This window comes from Filicampus tigris, chromosome 1 (genome assembly GCF_054856515.1).
Source record: "Filicampus tigris isolate MCC_2025a chromosome 1, RoL_Ftig_1.0, whole genome shotgun sequence".
Taxonomy (NCBI): domain Eukaryota; kingdom Metazoa; phylum Chordata; class Actinopteri; order Syngnathiformes; family Syngnathidae; genus Filicampus; species Filicampus tigris.
Window position 1 is genome coordinate 19,160,111 of NC_141217.1, and position 24,389 is coordinate 19,184,499.

General features: G+C 40.1%; 2 protein-coding genes across 5 annotated transcripts in view; one reads left to right on the plus strand and one right to left on the minus strand.

Moving 5' to 3' along the window:
• plch2a (phospholipase C, eta 2a) overlaps positions 1 to 24,389 on the minus strand; it is a 136,514-nt gene that overhangs the window by 52,867 nt on the left and 59,258 nt on the right. The window contains exon 1 of one of the 4 annotated variants that reach the window (XM_086024636.1): positions 10,160 to 10,637. The exons of the other annotated variants lie outside the window; for them this stretch is intronic. Within the exon in view, the coding sequence (XP_085880762.1) occupies positions 10,160 to 10,202 (43 nt within the window). The 5' untranslated portion in view covers positions 10,203 to 10,637. Of the gene's footprint in view, positions 1 to 10,159; positions 10,638 to 24,389 lie in introns of those variants that run through there. 4 annotated transcript variants of the gene reach the window in all.
• The window catches only part of pex10 (peroxisomal biogenesis factor 10), a 94,253-nt gene that overhangs the window by 5,144 nt on the left and 64,720 nt on the right, over positions 1 to 24,389 (plus strand). The gene's annotated exons all lie outside the window — the stretch shown is intronic.

Sequence of the window (24,389 nt, forward strand, 5' to 3'; positions counted from 1 at the left end):
GACCCTAATGAGGACAAGTGCTATGCATAATGGATGGATGACGGACCAGAAGCAATCCTTTAAAACAAATGAATAGTTAATGGTTTGTGGTTAATTTAGTCTACAGCTGCCCTGATGTGTCAAAATGTAGAAGTTGCCAATACATTTTTTTTTAATGTTTGTTCAACTCTAAACAAGGCAACAATTCTGTCATTGTGATGCAATTTCAGAAAGTGAAGCTATCTTGGTTTTGAGTGACGTTTGTGGTGATGCCTGACACATTAAAAAGACAAGACAAGTCCTACCACACTATGAGGCACAAAGAGGCATGGTAAGCTTTGAGATACATAATATAGCACATAATAATGTAAGTTGGTGCCTTGGTGAGATTTGATAAAGAAAGTAATGAAAAACAACTGAGAAAATGATTAGATACCTTGAAAACTGAACATAAACTTTTGAGAAGCCAGTGGTAAATGTACTTTTAATTGGTAGAGGATGGATACAAGGTCGCTGTAATTATGTTTTGCATATCTTACTTGACACGCATATTAGTAACCTTGTCACCATAGCAAAGTCAACAGGATGTTGTTTGGGACAGGAAAGCTGTGGAGTGGAAGGCCACCGCGATGCGTGAGGAACAGGAACAGTTGGCCATGTGTGAGCAGTGTCCCTCTGCTCTGATAGCTTTCATTCACACATACGACTAATTGCGTGCCGTGGCAAATTCTATTGACCCACGCATCAATCATTTGACAAGTCTTTGCAAGCGAGCGTCGCTTCCTTCATTCTGCGGGCCCTGCAGGCACATCTCCAATGACAAAAAGAATGTTTTGACATTAGCTTCCATATAGAGGCCTTGTGATGTCTGCGCATGGAAGAGCGGGAAGTGAAAATGTTTCCTTTAATCAAAATCAAAATGAGTAAAAGAACCATTTGGCATTTCTTTGCTCCTTTGACATTTAAACTAGTCTCCTGCGTACAGCAGTTTACAGTACATGCGCTCATGTGTTCATGGCATCCAGACACGAGTGTTTGCATTTGAACATAGGACGAAAATAATCATTTTGTCATGATCCTGTTTCTCTGCCTTACCTGTCTTCTTGAGGATGGTTGGTGGGCGGAGCACCTACCATCAGTTATCATCAGCTGGTTTTGGTTTAGAAACAGTAGAAGCGTAAGGAAGACGCCAGATGATTGTATTGCTTACGTCCATCATTTTGATCATTAGTTCTATTGTATTTCTTATCCCTCATACGTTGTTTTGTGTAACCTGAGCATATTTAAAGTTTATTCGTCCTCTGATATATGTACGTTCTCCTACCATTTTGCTTCGCTAGTGTTTCTACTTTATGTGGTTTTTTATTCTCTGTGTTTATTTCTGGATTAGGCATCCTTCTTCCACTCTGGCTCAGTCCACCTCTTTGAGTTATTTGGTATTCGATAGTTACTGTTTTATTCCACCTTTTGTTCATTCCTCAGTCTTCTTTCTAACTTATGTGATTCCTTGGTTTAACAAATTCAGTTTGATTGCTCTATTTTTTGTTTTTGCTGAGTCTGGTTTGAGCTCCAAGATTTGGCGTTTACATCTTCACACTTTTCTTGCCACGAGGAAAGAATATGACAACAAACTTGTACTCATGCTCCACAACTTCTATCAATAAAAGAAACCTATCAAGTAGATTCAAGGGAATAACATTACTTATTGATCAAGCCCACCTGCCAAAGCTTTTCTTACACATAAACCCAAAATGAAGTGCATGTGCAAGCAAGGATTGAGAAACTTGGATTAATCGATCACAACTAACAATAGCCAGCAGTACTGTACTACATAGCACATACACTAGTAACATGAAAACAGCAAGATTATTTTTATATATTAAAGTGCCACCAACATAACGTATATATATCATAACAAACACACTAAACATGTAATTTGGGTCTTTACCTGATCCAGAGCTGTTTGCCATCATGACCTTCTTGAAGTTTTCACATCATTTTAAAACCTCCAAAGTGAGCCTGCCGTTTGCTTTTGGTAGAACTCTTCTTTGCCGGGACAGCAACAAAACTCAGTCAGAAATGATGATGGGTCTCTTATTGTAGCGTAGATGATACCACCAAGTTGTCAGAACTACCCACCGAAAGCTGTTTGTTAGTATTCCTTTCAACAGAACTCCGCTTGAGGTCACAGAACATGTCTCATAGTCAACCAATGCATTCCTGTCACGGAGCTGCTAATGAAACACCAGCATGTGTCGAGGCTTATGGAGCTCCGGCTTCCAGGTATCACGACATACTTGTTGAGGTGTGAGGACCTGGATTCAATTTGCCACACAGAACTCTTTTCTTTTTCTTTTTTTTTCTTTTTTTAACAGATCAAATATTTAGCACACATGAGTACAGGGGGTTTATATTGTTAGGAGCAAAACTACAAAAACAAAAAATACCAGTCCAGGGTAGAGTACAGGTTGTACCCTGCCTCTCATCCAAAGTCAACTTTTCTAGACCCCTGATCACCCGTGACCCGAATCAGGACAAGCAACACAGAAAACTGAAAAATGGAATAATAATTTGAATTTATTTAGTGCCTGCCAAGGACGCTTAAATGCAATGCCACAACGCAACTGAATATGCAATGCAGCAAATGTGCCTGGTACGTTTCATGAATACTCTCTGATGAAAAAGTAGGCCAGACCACAAAATGGTAATAGTAATTCCAACATTTCAATGTGGGATCTAGAATGTCGGTGTCAGCAATTTCAGTCTGAGTTTGAAACATAGTGCCGGGCTGATTCTAATCAAATTACATAAATTAATGGGTAGACAGTCCTAAAAACAGATTATTTTAATCATTTGTTAAAAATGCAAAATGGTGGATATAATTGTGTTACAATCAGTAAAGGAAAAATGTTGTGACAAACATGTGTGTCATGTGTCATCTTCCAAACCGCTTATCCTGTACAGGGTCGCGGGGAGGTGCTGGAGCGTATGCCAGCCGTCATCGGGCGAAAGACAGGCTACACCCTGAACTGGTCGCCAGTCAGTCTCAGGGGACACGCACCGACACTGTCACTGAGCGGGAACCAATCCCACGCTGCCTCCACACAACTCAGGCGTGTGTACCACTAAACCATCAGTGACGTTGTGACAAACACTTAGTAAATAATTGGCTGTGAAGCTCAGAGATAGCACATCTTGACAAAAGCCTTTCTCTGTGGAGGTTTGCAAGTTCTCCCTGTGCTTGCATGGATGGGTAATGGATGGCTACAGGATTAATTATGCTCTATGCAATAATGTACCAAATTAAAGTATGACAGGTATTAAACAGGAAGTCAACGCAAATATATATTTTTCAAGAATATATTTTATGCAAGCCCACTAGTTGAAACAGGGCATTCTGATAAATATTGCGTTTGTTGAATAAGTGTTAATCCACTCGTTGCCACTGGGAGCGGCCATTTTGTCTTCTGTTGACTGAAAATTACATCACAACTACTCACAATGACCAATCACGGCTCAGATTCAGAAAACTGGTCAGCCGTGATTGGTGATTGACAAAATGGCCGCTCCCAGAGATGGCTAAAAACAAGTGGATTTTGCTTCTTAACTTATATTCCACAAACGCAAAATTAATCAGAATGCAGTGTTTCAAATAGTGGGCCTATGACTTCCGCTTTAAACAGGAACTCAAACCAAAAATATTCTTTGCATTAATGTGTCCTATTCTGACAGCTCACCTATATTCTGAAACTGAGCCATGATCGGTCGTTACCTGAGCCCTGTGCACCTCTGATGTCATTTTCAGTCGGCAGAAGTGACAAAACGGCCACCCCCTGAGATGGCTAAAAACGGCTGGATTTTGCTGTTTAATTCATATTCTACAATCACAATATTAATCAAACCTTTCACAATTGGTAGATTTCATTAACCATCTATCTATGCATTTTCACAGAATGACTGATTATTGAGAAAATCCAACACACCCAATGAACCATTTAGATAAGTAGCACAATAGTTTAGTCATTTGAGAACATTTAATGAACATTATTAATTAGGGAAGTGCCACATTGTTTCTTGTCAGTTGTCTTGATTAAATTAAAGTAAACAACATTAAATTAAAGTAAACAACCAAGTTAACTTTTTTGTGTTTAAATAGCACAATCAAATTGTGCACGAGAGATGAGTGTGGATGGCTGCAAACATATTACTGCACTCTGCATAAAAACAGCAGACAAAACATTGAATATGATTCAATCGGTTTGCACCCTCTTGTTGTGCCTTAAAGCCAAAGTTCAAAGATTTAATTTCAGAGTAAGATGTGGAGATGAATATTGTAAACTCAGAAATGTAGCTTTGTCGTAACATCATCAAGCCCTGATGTGTGATTCTTTCATACATACGTCTTTGTGCCACTTTTTGCTTTTTGATGTGCAATGTTACAAAGCTATTTGTGGCACAATTTCCTCCTTCTTCTATAAGTGCTGGTGCAAATGTACTGTGTGAATTTTGTGCATTCTCGCGTGAATTATTACACACTAAGAATATCTTGCCTAATGCAATGTCCATAAGGTGCTTTTTAAACATAATCGAAAATTGCCATCAATTTCATGTAAATGCTATTTTCGGATATATAAGACCTCCCCAAAAAAGGTATTTTATGCGTTATATATATATTTTTTAAATAAATGGGATGATTAATTGGTAATCTGTATTTTTTTCTGCCAAATATTAGAATCTGCATTATATCGGTTGAGCCCTAGTTTAAACTGCAAATGCCCCCTTGAATGCTACAATGCATATCACATGATAGTAACAAACAAGTAACAAATCAAGCATTTAATTGATTCACTTTGTGCATGTGTTTCGCTTTTTGAGGGAATCCTCTGACATTTATTTCAAAGATGGTCCAACCTCAACAAGGCGTGTAACAAAAAGGATTGATGTAAACCAGTGACGTGAAGCAAGCAGTATCACAGTCAAAACTCCAGCATCACCAGACACGCCATCATTTATAAAAAAAAGAAAAAAAAAGGGAGTGCTTTAATGTTACCTTTGACTAGTGGTTACATAACAGGTGAGACATCAGCAGCTGCAGGCACAAACCATTGCCAACATCTATTAAAAGTCGGGGTCAGTTATTGACCGATTCATCCACCATTAGCTCCACACTATACACCTCCACATCATACAATAGCCTACAAAAAAGAAAAAAAAAACTTGAACGTATTTATGCCCTGTGGGAAATCATTCAGTGTACACCATTTTTATATTTTCTTACCCCAGTGATATTTCAAAGATGCCATCCACATGAGTTTTTTTTTTTTTTTTTTTTTAACATTATATTTGGAAAGCGTTTTATGGTTTAATTCTGATAAATCACATTCAGGACAAAAAGGAGAAGGAAATTAAAATTTAAAGACAAAAACAATACTCCCCCTCTCCAAGAAAACAAAAGTATCTTACATTCCAACTTCACTATTTCGCTATGGAACGTCCTGGTACACATGATATATCACATACACTAACTTACATGTGTGGATTTTATTATATGTATTTTGTACAATTAAATGTTTATAAATGGTTTCATGCTTACTGCCACCACTGCAGCAGTTTTCTCTAAAAGTGGCAGAGGTTCATCCCTATAGCGTGCATTCAGTCATTATCGTGATCATCAAATAGTGTTATACCTCATCCACCAGGTGAGCCTTATTGAACTGAAGCCATAGAAATACACTAACACCAGGGGACACAACCTATGACTGAAGAAGGATATTAAACCTTTTATTTAACAGCAACAGTAATCCAGTGTTTATCTTCTCCATGAATTCATCACAGTGGCCCTGTTGCAATTTGCATCATATGGCATCATCAAATCTGCTAAGGCGGATTCTAATACGGAAGGCAAGTGGCAAATTCCACAGATGGACCCTATAGATGATCAATAATTCTGCAGGCGAGTTGTTCAATGACCCGTGGAGGAATTTCTCATAAAATCAGACGTGTGAGGGTAACCCTACTGGCATTCTATGGTGTAATGGCACAGGTCCATTTATTGCTTTACTTTGACACTCTCAATTACACGTCATTCCCCTATTATTATTGTTTTCTATTATAAAGGATGTTTTTGATTTGTCCTTGTTTCTAAGTGATGCAGAGAAATCCTTTAAAACTACAACTTTTACACCCGATGAGAGGTACGCTACTGGCCACCAGCTAGCTCGTGAGCTAACAGCCTCCCAATGTTTCCTCAGAGCCGATGCCGGGTAGGGGGGGGGACCCGCGGCAGGCTCGTCCATTGTCTCCTCTCCTCGCTCGGTGTTGTGTCGGTGTGTATGTCCATATAACACAGATACTTAAGAGAAAGTCAGTTATTTATTCAACACAGCAGCACACGCCATTTAGTAAGTGGCTCATACAGGTAGCTGCGACATGACAGACATTTGGGCAACTACTGGATTTCCTGCTAATTATTCTTGTATACCTACAATGCTTTGCCTTTTACAACATTATTCTAGCCCGAATAATGCAAAAATAAATAGCACTTTGGGATTTAAATAATAAAAATAAGTCAGTAAGTTGTTTTGTAAATTGTAGTATACAGGTAAGCTGCATTTTTGGGGTGTAGGCACTGAACACTAATATTCAATTCGTTCCATTTTGGAACAAGGCCGTAACAAAACAAAATGTGGAAAAAGCGAAGCGCTGTGAATACTTTTCGGATGTACCGTATGTTTTTACATCGAGTACTACATTGTTCTCATTCTTTGCAGATTTTCAGAAAATATCTTCAAACTTGTATAATGTAGAAACAAATCCATGATTTCACGTTTCATAGTCCTCAACAAGCTGATCATCCGGGTCCTAACCTCAAAAGTACTCTTATACTCAGTCACACAACTTCCACCAAAATCACCTGTTCCCTGTTTTGTCACCAACTCATACTGCGAAGTCATGTCCTCATCAGGATTGCCACTGTTGCTTGCAAGACTACAGCCTGTCCCACCTTGGTTTCCAACCTGGTTGCTTGTAAATTCAATGTTCCGCTCTATTCGTGCCTCCGAGTTGTTTTTGTGTGCATGTCTTTCCTCTGAACTGTGACAAATTGGTCTACAACAACACAGTATCACAGCTGGGAGCATGCCGTGCACAAACAGGAACCCCTCCGAGCCTCAAAATATTCATTTCATATCAACAATGCAACCGTAAGTGTTTGGCAAGCTGTTAAATTCTGGCTGTTTCCTCAGGCAATGATGGCAAGGTCTGGAGAAGTGGTACAGACTCGCATAGTGTCAATGAACATATTTATGGTAGTGATTGATAAATAATGGTATTAATGGCTTCTTTCTGAGGCAGCTCCAGAAAGGTATATCGACTTTATCAGTTCTACAAATGTGTCAACATTGGTGTCTTTACGTCATCCATCCGTGTGTAGAGCAAACAGCATAAAGGAGAAAGAGAACACACAATCGCAGAAGCTCATCAACGAATTCCTCTAGATCAAGGCCCTGCACATGAGGGCCACCAGAGAGTAGACAAATCCCAAACACATTTGTATCGTCACATATCCTAAAGCAAAAAAATTGTAATTGGATTGGAAAATTGGAAAACAAAATTGGATTGCTTATCTTAGTATTTTATTTTGAAAATCAAGTGCATCCGCCTCTGCGTGTTAAACCGCTGGTCACGGTCATCTGATACGCTAGCAAAAAAAGTATGCCCAAAAGCTAGCAAGAATTAGTAAAAATAAACAAACGGCTTTGGGGAGCTTCTTCTTCAGAAAGGGGAAAAGACCAAACGATTAGGCAGCTGTGGCCAAGTAGTTAAGATTTTTGCCTTGTGAGGACCCTGGTTAAAAACCCTCCACCGTCAACATGCCCAGGTACACAGCTGTGGTGTCCTTGAGCAAGACACCAATACCCTGAACTTTGTCCCAGGTACATAAGTACCCCCCCTGCTCCAGTGTGTGTTTGCTGTGTCCGTTACTGTGATGGGTCAAAAGCACTGCAAGTACCGTATCATAATACTAAACACAGTCCAAAATAGTCAAAGTATCAAACAAACAAAAACGCCCACCAGACAGCAGCAGCAGAAACAAATGAAACGACAAAGTGAAAGAAACCAGGGAACAAAATACAAGCAAAGTGACGAGACAAAGAGGAACACCTGGACAAGACACGGATGGCTGGAGAGAGAGCTGATTGGTTGACACAAGGGACCGGGTTGATGAGAACAGGTGGAAAAAAACAACAAGCAAGACAAGAAAAGAGGGACTCTGGTAAAATATGACAAAACATGAAACAAACAACCGTCTACGAATATAGATTTGTAAAGTGGGATTTTTTTTTTTTTTTGCAATGACGGCAACCAAAACAAAATGAGTAGACTGGAGTGTGCTACTTAACTCTAAGCAGTTAAGTAGCACACGTCAGGTGTCATTGTCTCCAATTACCCCAAGATGGGACCGACTCGTTGAAGAAAAACAAGTGCGGGGCTCTGCCACTAATTACACACTACAGCGTAGTGGCAAGTTATATATTTAATATCCTACTTAGTTTTTATTTGTTTCTATGCAGGTCTATCAAAATGGTGCTTCATGTGAAGCCATTCCATCATGCAAAAACGGATGGGGACAGCTGTTCTCAAGTATCTAACCTCCACCACCCGTCCACCACCGACCTCCAACCTTTGTATATAGATAACATCAGACGAATGGGTCTCATCCCCAAATCTTGGAAGTGACCTTGGTTTGACATTCACGTCACTGCTCCTTTGTATAACCAGAACACATACAGTATAGGAATAAGAAATAGAAAAACAAATATGTAGATTAGGATCATGTGAAAAATTAAACACTTTTTAAAAAAAAGAAAATCTATTAAAAAAAGCACTCATTGAAATTTTTCTAATGGTACACTGATGTGATATAAAATTGCCATTGTGAGATCTTTACTATGTTGGTAGGCTGGATAAAATGTCTGAACTGTCTTATGAGGCATGTAGTATTGTTTTTGACAAATTGAATTTTGACGTAGATTACCAAATGTGGGTCCTCAAAGAAAAAAAAGAGCTTGAGCTGGCTGGGTGCTGAGAGGCACAGATTGAACAGGAGCATAAAGTATTGATACAAGTTAGCGTATTTTCAAAAATAGTAATATAGTGTAAGTTGACTTGGAATTACATTACATTTCAAGACAATATATATTTATTTACAGTGGAAAAAAATCCAAATCACAATGCTTTCCAATGAGCACAAAAATGCATGCTGCTTTAGTTGCACTGCAACTGTAACATTTTACTTCCCATTTTTTGCAAGTTAGCCATATGTGCTGTGCCATTATTTAAACACTAACACATTTGTATCAATATGAGGTGAATTGGGTGTTTAGCTGGGAGGGATAACTGAGACAGTTGTAAGCTTGCACACCTCAGAGGAACAGCAGTGTGGGCATTAAATTTCCATTGTATAGATTTGTGAAAGTGTGATTATGGAGCTCCACTCGCTGTCTGTAGCTGCTCTGCTCCTGAGAGCCACGGTGATCCAGCACTAATGACTTGTTCTATGCTTACTGGGGCTTGTGGGAATGCTGGAAAGCACGGAGGGAGGAGGTGGAGGGGGTGGCAGCTGTGCTAATTCCTGATGGGGGAGTTGTCAAAGATGGATGACTTGATTTTTACTCGCTTTTCTTTTCTTTTTCTGCTGTTCTACTTTCTGGATGTGTTTGAGGGTCAAAATGGGACACTGGAAAGAGGCTATGTGTGTGTGTGTGTGTGTGTGTGTGTGGGTGTGTCAGCACTCCCTCTCCACCCAGGTGGCCACTAAAATGCAGCTGGGCTTGGCCTCATCTAAGTATCAACTTGAGTCAACAAAGGAAAACAAATTGCCAACAAAAGAGCCACAAAGTACCAAACCGTGAGAGAAACCTGTTAGAAATCTCAACAGAATATGATCACCATGAGACAGTAAGTGTCGCCTTGAGTCGATTTAGCACACAACACAGCCCGAGCCAAAACCCCAAGTGAACAAAAACTGACAGGTTAAAGTCATAAGCCGACGCTACTTTCCCATCACTCCCCACTCACATGTTGGAAGAGCACAAGAAGCGGAGAATCTTTAGCTGGCCTACTTCTTGAAATCTGCATGCAAGAAAAGTGCCAATTGTGGGCTGCTTGCTTGTCTTACCTTGCTCACGGCTCAGGCTGCGAATGTTGCTGGAACCGTCCATTGTTGCATTCCCCCAGTGAGACAGCGCTCCATGTGATGCGAAACAGGACTGGTGGAGATGGCTTCACCCTAGCTACCACGTGGAGGGCTGCTGGCACTGCTACTCTCTCGCCCCATGGGTGTCATTATCCAGGGTGTGATTGGAGATGTTTTGGGGATAACTCTTTCTATGCTACCTTTCTCCCACAGTCTTTCGTCTCTTCTTGCATGCTGTCTTGATGTAAGCCCATCCTCCCTTTTCTCTATGAGCTAATTTAGCAGCAAAGACAATATAGTGTGGTCTCACAATTTCTTCTTCCTCTACAGTACAGAGTGGATGGACTGTGTGTGTGCGTGTATGTGGGGAGGGTTTGCCTGGAGAGCTTTAGGCGCGCGCTAAGCACAGTCAACCACTCACAGCTCTTGTAGTGAAGGGGAAGCGCTCGGTTCAACGGCGATCACCTGGGAGAGTGAGCGCTATTAGACGGACAAGGGCGGGGGTGGGGGTGAGGGGGGAGTGAGGAAGGAATTGAGGCAAAGGAGGAGGAGCAGGAGTAAGGCGGGGTGAGGAAATGGACCGAAATGCATCTGCTGAGATAAAAGGGAGGAGAGGGGAAACGCAAAGGAGCCAAGGTGGCCGTGATTTGCAAGTAGGGGAGAGCAGCAGTGTGTGGCACACATGTTTTATTCAGCACGGAGAGATGCTGAGGGATAGGAGCAGCCAAGCATGGTTGGGTTTGTCCCAGCAGTCGGCCAAAGGGAGACACAATACGGGGGGTTGCGGGGCATGGTGATGGACTCTGCTTCTGCGAGAAAGAATACACCTTGAAGAAAGAGGTCTATATGCTACAAAGTTTGAGGCAGTGCTAAGTCTACACATAAGACTGTATAGTTTCTCCACTGCAGTGTAAAAAAACAAAGATTTTAAAGCTGTATCTGTCCACATGAAAACACATTGGAGGCTGTCGCTTTTTTAGCAAATCAGGAGCCTAAAAAAAGTAACAGCGGCAGCCTCCTTTGTCACGCATTCTGCTCACTCCTCCGTTCCTCAGTATAGTGGGAGACGAGGATGAACATTTACACATGCCAAAAAGAATAAAACCGGTGCTGATATCAGTATTTATGAGGAGATCGTGAGTCCATCTTCTGTCGGTAATTCCCATCCCATAATAACAAAACTAGCCCCATAAATGCTGAGTTTGGATATTCTCTATACTTGTCTAGTAAAAATAAAAAAAATGAGTGAGAAATACTTGAACTTTTGCCTTTTCTGCAAGTCCACAGAGCACATGCGTTAAGTCCCAAGCGCTCGCTATAATGTCGGTGTCAAACATCAAACAATGCAAGTGTCTGTAAGTTGTTATTTTATTCAACTCCAATTCCAAAATGGGTTGTCCATCAATTTGTTGATTTAAAAAAGGACAATGCAACGCCAGGCCAATATGAGGCTTTACATTCATAACCATCCCTGCAATGGCAATTATAACTATGGTGTGGTCGGTGATGAAATTTGTGGTGAGTTTGACTCTGGGGTATAGAGCTTGTGTGATAATACTTTCTAAATTCCTCAAAATATGCCTTAATAAACTCCTAGAATCATATCACAATAATCATGCCTCTTTCCAAGAGCATTGATGAAAGGTGGGCAATATTAATGCATCATTGAACTAATGCCTGCATTAGTGGTCAGTGATGCCTTTAAAACACATATGTCAAAGTCGAGGCCCGCGAGAAGGTTTTCTACGGCCCCTGGGATGATCTTGCTTTATTATTAGAGCCGGCTCGTAGATCGCAGCAAGCCGGTGTGGGTAGCAGATGTGATCGGGTCCTTCGCTCCTGCCGATGACGCCACGCTTTAAAATACATTGTAGCGTCTTCCAAGTACACAGACGCAGTTTAATTATCACGTTTTTATTAGTTCAACAGGCTACTGTGGGCCGCAACCGACGCCAATACAGTACGACAACCGTTCAGTCAAAAAAGTTCCACCGCTCTCCTCCTCCGCTCCTCTCGCTTCCATCCCCTCCGATACAGCGAGCCGCGTGGTGCATTCACAAACCTCCAAAACAACACAACCCGACAAAACACAAATTCGACCACAACACAGATAACCCAATTCGTTACACCATTTCTGTAATATACTGTATTTCTTTCCATCTATGTTTGCCACCCCCTGGCTGTTGTGTTTGCTAAATATTAAATGAAATAACGAACATTACCGCTACTTCTGCGAGGATCGTCCTAGTGTCGACTGAAGACTTCACGTCACTGTTTCGTGTCTTTCAGAATCGGATTGTGGTGAAAGGTTATTCGGAGTAAAACACGCTTTATTAAGAAATACTTCATGTTAGAAAGCTCACGTTGCTTTACTATTAGTAATTGTTGGCATTTGATAAAATCATTGAGTTTCGATGGAGTGCTGAGCTGTCCGACACTGTGAGGAGGCATTTAACGCTCCTCGAGCGCTAAATGTTGATAGCATGCGACTTTTTTTTTTTCCTCCTTTGACACAGCCTGTTGTTTGTTCGTGCCAGCAAACTCAGTAGATTGCCCGTGTTTCACCACGTTTGTTGTTGTGTGTAAATGTTAAAAGGTGAGTTTAATCATTTAAGTTCGTGTCAGGTAACTGCTGTACATAATAGCATAGATAGGTTCTCGTGGGTGATGTCACGTTGATGAACACCAGTTAGTCGGCTAGTATGCTAACTATTCTAGTGATGAAACGTGTTTGGCTGTTTAATTGCTTAATACAGTGAATTGTAATTTTTAGGCACATTGTTAACTAATGGCTATGCATTGGATGATGTTGCTAGGTTATTCTTTGTCTGTGTTGTTGCAGACCACAATAAATAGACGTGTCAAGTGGAATACGGCCTGTGCTCTCTGACAGGAGCACCCACATCCATACCTTGCCACTCTAAACTAGAGTCAGTAATAGAGTCAGCTGGAGACATCGTACCAATCAAATAATCTTATCCATTTTACTTCACATTATGCACAGTTCATACATTCTAGCAGCCCGAGTCAACAAGAAAATTTTTTCCAGTTTGGCAGGAGAAACGCAAACGTTCCGCTGATCTTGTTTCACAAAATGGGTAGCGGCTTCTTGTCGGGTCATAAGCGGAAGTGACGTACAATCTACCTCGCAAAAGTAGCAGTCATGTACTTTATTTTATTTTTTATTTAGTAACCCCGAACATAAAAACACAACAGCCAGGGGGGTGACAAACATAGAGGCAAAGAAATATATTACAGAAATATGAAGCGTGACATCATCAGCAGGCGCGAAGGACCCAATCCAATCTGGACATTTTAAAAATGCCTGCATCAATCTTCATGTTGCGGGGTTGCCTCCAAAGCAGTGTGTAAGTCGTCCGACACCGCTTGTAGCCGTCATAGAGTGAGGTAAGCCCTCATCGAACAAGCGTCAATGTTCAGCGAAAAAAAAGTTCCAGCGAGGCTGACTCCACAACCGAGTGTGGCCGCATTGGAACGTACCTTTTTGGCTGTTTACGTTCCAAATTGGACGGTGTGTTGTCGGTCGAAAAACTGGGGCCATTCCTCATCCAAATAAATGTGCACGTCTACGAATTTCCACTTCAGTCTTTGTAAATATCCTGACTGATGTTTAATGCCTCGCCCGTCCTAACCGTGATCAGCAAAGAAGCAGTGTTTTTGTTTTATTTTATTTTATTTTTTTAAGCAAAGAAGCAGTGTGCGCTCGTCTCAGCCTAAATGTATGTAGCTCTGCTCACTTCCACATTTCCTCATTCTCATATAACTCAGCCACAGAGAGGTTAAACCTTTTCTTATGTTGAAGTGGTCATTAGTAAGAATGTCCACAAAAATGTTGGTGCCAATTGATCACCGTTTTTGGACGTTATAAGCAATGAAAGTACAATGATTTCCAATGGAGAGTTTGGAATCGGTTCCACCCGTGACTCCGGCCAAACAAGGATAGAACGGTAGGGGGCGCGGCCATTGGCCTAATTAACGAGAGGCGTTATTCATGGAGTCACTTATTTCCTAATTTCTCCAAAATGATTGGATAAAATAGAAAATGGCAACTCTTTTCATTTTCCTGATCAAAAAATATATAAAACGAAGTTGTTCGTGAAAACATGGCCATCCCGGCCGGCCCTACCGTCCCTTTAACCTGAAACGATTATCATTATTAAACCTCTGACCCGTGGTTTCGTTATTAAATGTGGAGCAATTGAGCATTGCAAGCTCATTTATGAAGGCAGTGAATTATCTTTGTAGAGTTGGCGGGTTGGGAGAAAGCTATTTAAAGTCCTGCTACATTACCAGCAAACACAATTTACAATATATTCAGCAATTTTCAACTAATGCATGAATAATACACCTTTTGAATTGTCTCACCTCATGTATGTTTCATGAGGCAGAAACACCGACTTTCGAATGCTCCAGCACCTCAGGAGATGCAGCAAAACCTGCACTTGCACCAAAAGTCACACTTCATTTATGTGACAGTGTCTTCTCTGTATGTTGGCGTGCAAATCCTCCTGCTGCTTGAATGAGCTTTGGGAACATTACATGTCCACTGAGTCACAATACCAGCAGGACCCGTTTCACACACATGGTTGCCTTATGACATTTGTGACACAGCAAGCGGTTAGCTCAGATCAAGTGTGCCACGCACGGCTGTGTGCAGTGGTCAGTGGAAATGATCCCTAATCCAGTGGCTCTCTAATTAACACGAAATTGGAGACTAGAGAGCAAAGCATGAACCTCCCACTAACAAACAAGCTAATGAGTAGACAATCCAGAAAAAGACCATGGTCATCGGCATTAACCAGAAAGTTTAATAAAGGGAGGCAGGACTTCATGAACAGAAATGTGTGAATTTAAGGGCAAAAACAAAAGCCAAAAACACACATAAATGGACAGTGCAGCTGAGTCCAGAATACGACGACACAGTTAATAAAACAAATTAAATTTTTAGTAGAAAACAGATGCCGAGACATAGTAAGCAAATGTTGGCTAATTCACAGCTAGAAAAGATAATGACTTATCCTATATATTTATCTTCTGCTTCAGTCAGCAATGAGACATGTTTTTTTTTAATCAATACAAAATACCCAATTTTAAAAATAATATCAGTTCCAGGCTTGCTGTCACTGTCATTCCAAGGTATTTATTCAGCTATTCTATTAAAAAAAAATACAATGCATTACTTTCTTTTCAATATATGAAAGTTGAGGCAAGGAAACTAGAGGCTGAGGCTGAGGAAACTAGAATCCTGATTCAAACCCTCAAACTCAAAACTGTGAGATAGATGTGCTAACCACTCATTTACCGTGCCACCAACATTATTATTTTACAACAGACAACGCAATGTTTTCAAAGACAAATTGTTTGTCCAGGTATTCCGTAGACACTGAGGAGTGAAAAGTTGGTTCCACCAATTGTAACTAGAGAAAAAATCTCACAAACCGTAGGTTTTGCTGTTATTTACACTTTTTTTCATTCCTTTGAAGCCACTTTTGTAAAAGCTTCTGCCAATGAAAGCAAGCATCATATTGTCTGATTGACTCAGAGGAAGGCCATGCTTTGGTGAAGAGAATAATAACATCCCTCGGAAACAGGAAATGCAGAAATTTGACACTCACACTAAAAAGTCTAATTAGATTCAGCATATAGGCTACTGAAAACAACCGGTCAAATTATATTTTTTATTTTTGCCAAACTATTTTTGCCAAACTAGTTTGTATGTATATATATTTACATATATATAGTGTTTGAAATGTTCACCAAACTGTCATTTACATATCATGAGACGAACTGGAGGAGTACATTGAATTTTAATTAAATACGGGTGTATTTTGCATGTGTGCTTGTAAGTTGTGGGTAACCTAAGGTTAATAGAAAGAGAACATGTGTAATTATACTACACACAGTCTGGAATTAGGGTCACAGCGTGTTACTGATGAAATACTGTAAAACCAAGCAATTGAATGAAGAAGGCATACAAGCACAAAAAGGACACATTTGGCCTTGTGTGGTCCAGTTTAGTGGGCATGCAAACACAACATCCTACGGTTTGTCATCCATCCATTTGTTATGCTGCTTATACATGTGTCATAGCGCCTAAAAGTAGCTGACGTTAGAGACTTAAAGAGGCGGTCACAGAGCTCAGTCAATCCCTTCTGGAATTAGTTGAAACATCATCCCACCTTTTTAGGATTAGTGCAGGCAAGTACAGTATATGACTGATTAAACTAGATCAAGAGAAACCAATCCTTTACTTAAAGCGGAAGTCAACGCAAACATGTATTTTTTTAAGAATAGGTTTTATGCAAGCCCACTAGTTGAAACAGGGCATTCTGATAAATATTGCGTTTGTGGAATAAGTGTTAATCCACTCGTTTTTAGCCATCTCTGGCGGCGGCCATTTTGTCTTCTGTCAACGGAAAATGACATCACAACTGCTCACAACGACCAATCACGGCTCAAATTCAGAAAACAGGTCAGCCGTGATTGGTCGTTGTGAGCAGTTCTGATGTCATTTTCAGTCGACAGAAGACAAAATGGCCGCCCCCAGAGATGGCTAAAAACGAGTGCATTTTGCTGCTTAATTTATATTCCACAATCGCAAAATTAATCAGAATGCTGCGTTTCAACTAGTGGACCTGCTGGGGACATATTCTTGAAAAAAATATGCTTGGGTTGACTTCCGCTTTAAAGTGGAAATCAACCCATTAGAGAGGAGAATCAGGAATTGTACAAATGTACGATATTTCCTATGTTAAAATGTCTCAACGTGTTCCTCTGAGACAATATTGGTGATGGTCAGTGTTTAAACAATCATAATAGTTGATTGATACATGTAGTCTCAATGTAAAATTATTTACTGTAAAACATGGCTGTATAGTGAATCAAATTTTAATCGTGATCATGATTTTGGTTGCCACGATTAAATAAACCTGATCGTCGGTGATATTTACTGTACATTATAATAATAATTACCGTAAACACTTTCTCAAGCACTTGTCAGCCAACCACCAGGAGGCAAACGCATGATTAAGGCTTCATCAAACTGCCTAAATAACAAGCGAGTGCACTCTGCAGTGGCAGCCTAAAGTCACTCGATGGACTGACGAGAGTGAGTTATGTTGAGATAAGAAAGTTCAGCAAAAACTTCCTTCCGTTATGAATAAATGGTGGAACCCTATAGCAGGGGACAGTGACAAAGCACCCGTAGGAACTTCCAACATCTACACTTTTATTGTGAATAGCAATGTAACTGTAGTTACAGAAAAAAAAAACATGTAATCAGCAAAGGTACATTTACCATCCTTGCGGTCGTTGTGAGCAAACAAGACCACTGATGGGGAGGTAGAGGAACTGGCTGTGTTTTGTCCTTCAAATGCATCCAGTTTAAAACCAACACGGAGGAAACAAGGAAGTGGTGACCGGCAGGCATGGCTCCAAGATTTTTTTCTCTTCGGAGCTTAAGGGGAGCTTGAAGGATAGATAGCTGGACTGAGAGAATAATTTATAAATATGTTTTAGAATATCAAATATAATGCTGGAGGGGCATAACTGGGGCACAGATTTCTGACGGGGCTGTAGCACCCCCTGGCCCCAGTGTAGCGCAATCCCTGGTGACCGGTATTGACTGGTTGGAACGTTCTCACTGAAGGACTAATTTTATCTTCAGTAACATTTATAAAGAAAAGTGTGAGCTGTCATCTGGCCGAGCTAGCTAGTAGCATGCTGCACTGTTAACGTAAGTCCAGTGTTACTCTCCCGTCACAAACCACCCACAGATTTATTACTGTATTTAAACACCACATTAATAATCAAAATGGCTAAACTTGTCACCGGGAGAAGTGTTTTTTCGCAGTTGACATCACATATCGTCATCATCATTGTAACATTTGTATGTGTACTTTCACACGTGTCTTATAAAGTAAGCACAATATAAAGCACTTATATGTAATATAGTAGAAGCCACCTGCTCATCAACATTAAATGCTAGAGGCCTGATTCTGCTTATTTGACATGACTTTTAAGAAAGACAAATCTTAAAAGTATTATACAGTAAAACACTTTAAAAACCTATGAAAAACACATCTGAAAATGAAATATTGATTTTTTTTCATTTACAGTCTATGTCATCCATTCATCTTGTCATGTTCATGTGAATTGCTTTGTAAAATCAGACACCAATCCTGATGGAATATGACCACGTGCCTCGAGTGTCGTGCGTGTACCGTGTGTGTGTGCGCGGCTACTGAGTTCTGATAACTGGCTGTAGGCAAAACTGTCAAATACAATTCATGTGGCCAGAAAGGCGTCAGCTGTATTACACATTGTAATATGTTTAATATGTTTGGACAGCTACGTATGTACAGTGTACAGAGAGCCAAAGGAGGAGTAGACATTGTCACTGTATCCACTAAAATAGGAAGACTGTGCTTATTCATATTTCTGCAATATGAAGGACTTGGCTCATCCACATACAATTATGTTCATATAACCTCAGTCAGAGAGAGTAAGGTCACCTACTATGGTTGTGTGGTGACACTGACATGTATTTCTGTGTGTCATCTTAAGTATGATACGATATGTTTTCTGGATGTGAATGTTAAATAGAAGCAGCCCAAGAATGGACCTTTGGGGTACCCCACTGTGATTGACCTTTTCCTCAGACTCATTAACATCAACTGCAAAAGAAACAACAACAACACTTCTCCGGTCTGTCATTCAGAATTTTTTCATCAACTGTGTCAAATACACACAGAGAACTTGTAAAATAAACAAAGTCGTTGTCAAATGCAAAATCGTGTTTTGGTGTTATAAATCAGACTGATATTCAATTAAAAAGATCATTCTCCAGCAGAAAATCACAAACTCGTTGAAAAACAACTCTCCCAATCATTTCCCAGAAACGGAAGGTTACATATCGGCCTATATTTACATATTGCTGAAGCGTTAAGATTAGTCTTTTTAGCAAGTGGTTTAATTACTGCAGTTTTTAGATTCTGTGGAAACTCCCCAGACTGAAGGGGATTGTTTACTATCCCTACATATCCGGAAAAATGCATTTAAAGACAACATTAAAGAAATGTGTGTGCAGACTATCCACACAGAGTGCAGGTTTGTGGGTGATGTGATGCAATCATTATCACTTCTGGGGGGTCGAAATGGGCAAAATGTAAGAAATGTAGAGAAACCTCAACATCAATTGTAAGCTTAGGCTAAAAGCTGAATTGATTATTTCAATTTTATGAGTGCCTCTTCCTACTGTTTTTTATGTCGATATCCATATGCGCAGCATACTTTAGCTTCATAGCTTTGTTATTCGTGTTTGTGTGCACAGGGAGACAGGAAGGAGTTGAAACAATAACTACATATGCATGTGAGGAAACCCTGAGAGTACTCAGAGTTGCAGATCATGATTATGCAGTCCTGAAAAATAGGATTAAAAACATCTTTACTAAGTGAGGGGGTGCTGATTATTAGTTCCCTGTGTTTATTGCCACTACTACTCATGCGGGTAAGGAGGTGCAGTGATGAGTATGGCAGAGATTTACATGCCCTTGTGGATGAACATGACACTTTGAGAAATGGTTTCACCAGTAAAGTGTCAGTGTCCTAGCTACCACAATTCCTTTCACTAAAGAACATGTGATGCATGATGTGTAACAATATCTTAATGTTGCCATCTCCTGAGAGATACATATAATTATTTTCTTCTCACTAGCATCCAATCTGAATATACACCAGATCACTGGCAGATAACAGTGATTTACAGACTGTAGTGCACTGTTTCTCAACCTTTATTGAGCGAAGGCGCATATTTCACCTCGGAAAAAAATTCACAGCGCACCGCTTCGCAGAACGATTCACAAATAATGGATATACAGGTGAATTATTTACCTTTGCCTTGAGTGGAAGAGCATTTAATTGTTTTGCCTGTTGCTATACGTGGTTGGCATACATACATTAATAAATGTAATTATTATTTTCTAATATTTTTTTGTCTAAATAATTGACATTGGATAATTTTCCGCAACGCACCTGATGATCTCTCACGGCACACTAATGTAACACGACACACTGATTGAGAATCACTGCTGTAGTGGGTCAGTCAAAGCAAACACACATGACCCTTAAAATGACTAATGTTGTTTGCATCTCGGCATGCAGCCAAAGGCTTAAATTAATGGCAAATGCGATTAAATGATGTCAAAAATAAGAGTGAGTGGTGATGTTAGCACCATGGACAGTGGCATACAGATGCAGACAGCCACAGTCTGATAAAAAGATTATTTAGTCAACCGCTGTACCTCTACATTCAGCATTCACAGAATTGTGATGTTGTGGTACAAGTGCTGTGAAGGGAAACATTACAGCTGACGGGTCTTACAATAAAGCAAGCTGTGAATTACATACTGTCGTTTCAGTGCTGGATCATCCATCAATTATTATTACGACACAGCAGAAAAGAAAGGGAGCTTTTAACAAAGGCTTCCTCTCATACGGCATTAACATTTTGAGGATTTAAAATGTCCTAATATGTTAGCAACCATATAAAAACAAGTGTACATGTTTGTATGATATAGAAAGAATACTGTTCACCATGTTACACAATATATACTGCACATTAGACATCCTGCTAACCTCACAAACAAGATGTAGAGTATTACATCTGGGACATTGCTCACATAGACACACAATGTGTAGCAATAAATCTTAGTCATGCATATGATTTAATCTCAAAGGTAAATGTGGAGGAAGTAATGGAAATGTTCTCTTTTTGGACAGGCTTTACTTGAGTGCCCTAAAAAGGCCTCAGTTCACACATTGGTTCTGTCCTCTCGTGTTTGCCTGGCATTTGATACCGTAGAGAAACTCTTGCAACTCTGTGTCTCAGTGCCTCAAATGCAAGAACCACCGCCCACCCCATGAGACCCCCCCTACACACACACACACCCCGCTCTCATTTTTAGGTCAAGAGAGTTACATAAGATCTTCTAATGCTGAAGTATTGTTACAGTGTTATGCAAATGTGTAACATACAAAAGACCTACTTTAAAGGATCCGGGAGCTTCTCCTTGGTGTATTAAGGTGAATCGCCTAAAATATCCACAAACGTTTGGAATACTGGTTCCGCAGCCTTATTTCTGCTGGATAGTTTATCTATTACTGCAGTAGTTTACAGAACGATTGTCCCTTTTATTGAACAGAACAACTTGCTTGCAGTGTTGCGCTAACTAACATTATTTTTCAAACTTAAATTCCGTTTTAGGCCAAAAAATCATATTCACGCCTAAGGACAATTTAAATGCTTCAATGAACCTAACATAAATATTTCCACACAAGAAGGCCAGAGCCCGAAATCGAACCATTAGCCTGTGGACACAATTACAACCCAAATTCTGAAGTTCTCATGTTATCTACAGCTCACTATAGAGGTAGATAATGATAGTAGATGTGATTTGGCTACCGTTTTCTAAATCATTTCTTTCCTGGATGGATTTGTAAAACCTATCATCTGTTGTGTTAGTTTGGGATTGTACATCCTCATACCAGAAGTGAAATGTAGTCTGGAACTGTAGACTCACCTCCACATTTAGATGTCACATCATTACACAACCATCTTTTTGGATCAGCTGTTTTTATACCAGGTGCTCTTAGTTTAAGGCACTGCATGTACTGTTGATTAAACGTACTAATGAACTGTTTTCAGATCTCTAACATGAACCACAGAACAGATAACCTCAAGGGCTCTATTTTCATATCCAGTGCAAGTGCAGCACGAGGCGCAGTCTAAATCTGCACAGGGGCGGGCAAGACTGGTTTTTGGTATTTTGCGGAATCACATGCAGCTTGGCACAATTAAAAACAGGCATTTGGCGCGATTGTGGGCGTCAGCACAGACAATTTGATTCACTGCCAAAGCGGCTCCTCTAATTCCCTTTAAAATCAGAGCTCAAGAGGCACAGTCCTTGACATGGCGGAATCAGAAATGGATTTGCTGGAGTCCATGCAGGATATTGAAATTGAAGTGCGCAAAGTCTGTTTATTACCCTGCCCAGAGCACATCAAGGTGATTCTGTGGCAAGGACATGTTTTTTTGGGGGTGATAATTTTTGTGGCTGGTTATTCCAATAAGAACCCAAGTCTCTCTGCTTGACTCCGATTATCTTGGGGCACACTTTGACAAGGCTGTTTAGGCAGTTTTTGTCTTCACTGACAAGCCTCTGAACCAGCAGATACAGTGAAAGAAAAAGCTAAAAGAATTTCACTAAAAGACTCATACAAATTACATATGATAGTATCACAGATGGAAAAAGAGTTGAGCTTCTACAAAAAATATTACCCTGTTATTGACCTCGCTTGACGACACTATCTGTGTTCAACTCAAACTTCAACTGAGAGACGAACACAGTGCATATACAGCATTTGTATGATTCAACCAGCTAAAACCTCTTGGTGAATAATGCTTGCTTCTGGCGTTTTTTATCAATTGATTTAATTTATTAATATCTAAAATTTATGTTTAGCTCCTTGGTTTTTAAAAGAGGAAGCTATGATCACATTGTTGTTGTAGAAAAGCAAGTTAAGTATTTACATGATCTCTGCTTGCACCTTAAAGAAAAGACAGGAGAATAGTATCATCAGAAAGCTTAATACTGTACCTTCCCTCCTGTGACCACAGCGATCTGTGTACATTATAGACCACAGGTGTCAAACTCAAGGCCGGGGAGCCAGATCTGCCCCGTCACATCATTTTACATGGCCAGCGAAAGCAAATTATGTGCATTGACTTATGTTTGTTGCTAAAATACCAAAATTGCCTTCAATTTTAAAAACATTTAGATGATGCAAACATGTTTTGTTACCAATTCCTCTTTTCAAGTAAATGTAATACAATTTGAACAGTTTTTACCGGCCTCTGATTTCACATCAAGTTATATTTCAATTGTTTGTGTATATGCTGGAATACTGTAATATGGGACAATCATTTATCATACATTTATTTGGATTCACAGTCATAACGGCCCTCCAAAGGAAACCAGAACTACAATGTGGCCCGCGACACAAAGGAGTTTGACATTTGACAAATTTCCCCGCCATAAGTACTTCATTTCCAAAATCTTCATGACAACTGATTTAAAATCACCATCTCATCTCAGCTCATTGGTATTTTTTTTTTAATTTCGGGGTGGCCGTTTTCCTGATTTTGGATATCTGTCCACAATCAACACAGATTTGAAAAAAAGTTTGAAAACATTTTGTAAAAACACCACTGAGCTGGTTGGCAGTCGGCACAGTGTTGCAGTGTTATGGGCAGTAGGAGCGGCGGCATTTCTAGTTTAGGCATTTCTAGTTTAATTACTTTTATCAGTAGCATAGTTGTATCATCGCTGTTTTCAACCTTAAATATATTTTCAGTTGTGAAACTACTTTTGTGATCATTTCACGTCACGTACCTATCTACCCTAGACAGTGTATTTTAAGATGCCCGTTAAATGACTGATAATGCAACAGAGCGGGCGCTCAAGTGGAGACAATGGCAGAGATGTGTGTATCTTGGAATACCCATGGCCATACCATAACAAATTCATGCTACTTATTGAGTCTTCACAACATAATATTAAGGATACACCTTCAGGTATGTCCCAAAGTTAACACAATAATCACCAGCTATGCTAGTTATCATAACTCAGCAAACATCAACAGCTCACCTAGCTAGCCAGCGACATGTTTTGATGCAAAACTGGGATATTAGAATACGATTATGGGGCACAAGTGCGTTTTTGAGAAGAGTCAGACATTCTGACAAAAAAACAAGCATTTTAAAGCAAGAACAAAATGAATTAAAATGTCTGGTAAGTCAAAGTCATCCACTTCCCTGAACTTCGTCGTCACCGTCGGTTAAGCCGTCAGAGTCGACGCATCTGTTCCCTGTGGTTGGCCATCAAGTCTCGCAGCGCGGATCAGGGAGCAGCGCGTCTTCTCTCATCTTAGATGTCTTCCCTAACATATATTTTAAAATATGGATGCGTATCATTTTATTTCTGTGGCATGCAGCATGGAGATTCCTGCTGCTATACTGCAGCTGTGTTTTTTCCCCGTACTTTACTTAATAGCTTCCCTTATTTCATTTCTTAGTTCTCTATACGACATGTTTCTCTCAAGGGGGTCCTTTCATAAAGTAAGTGGTTTTCCT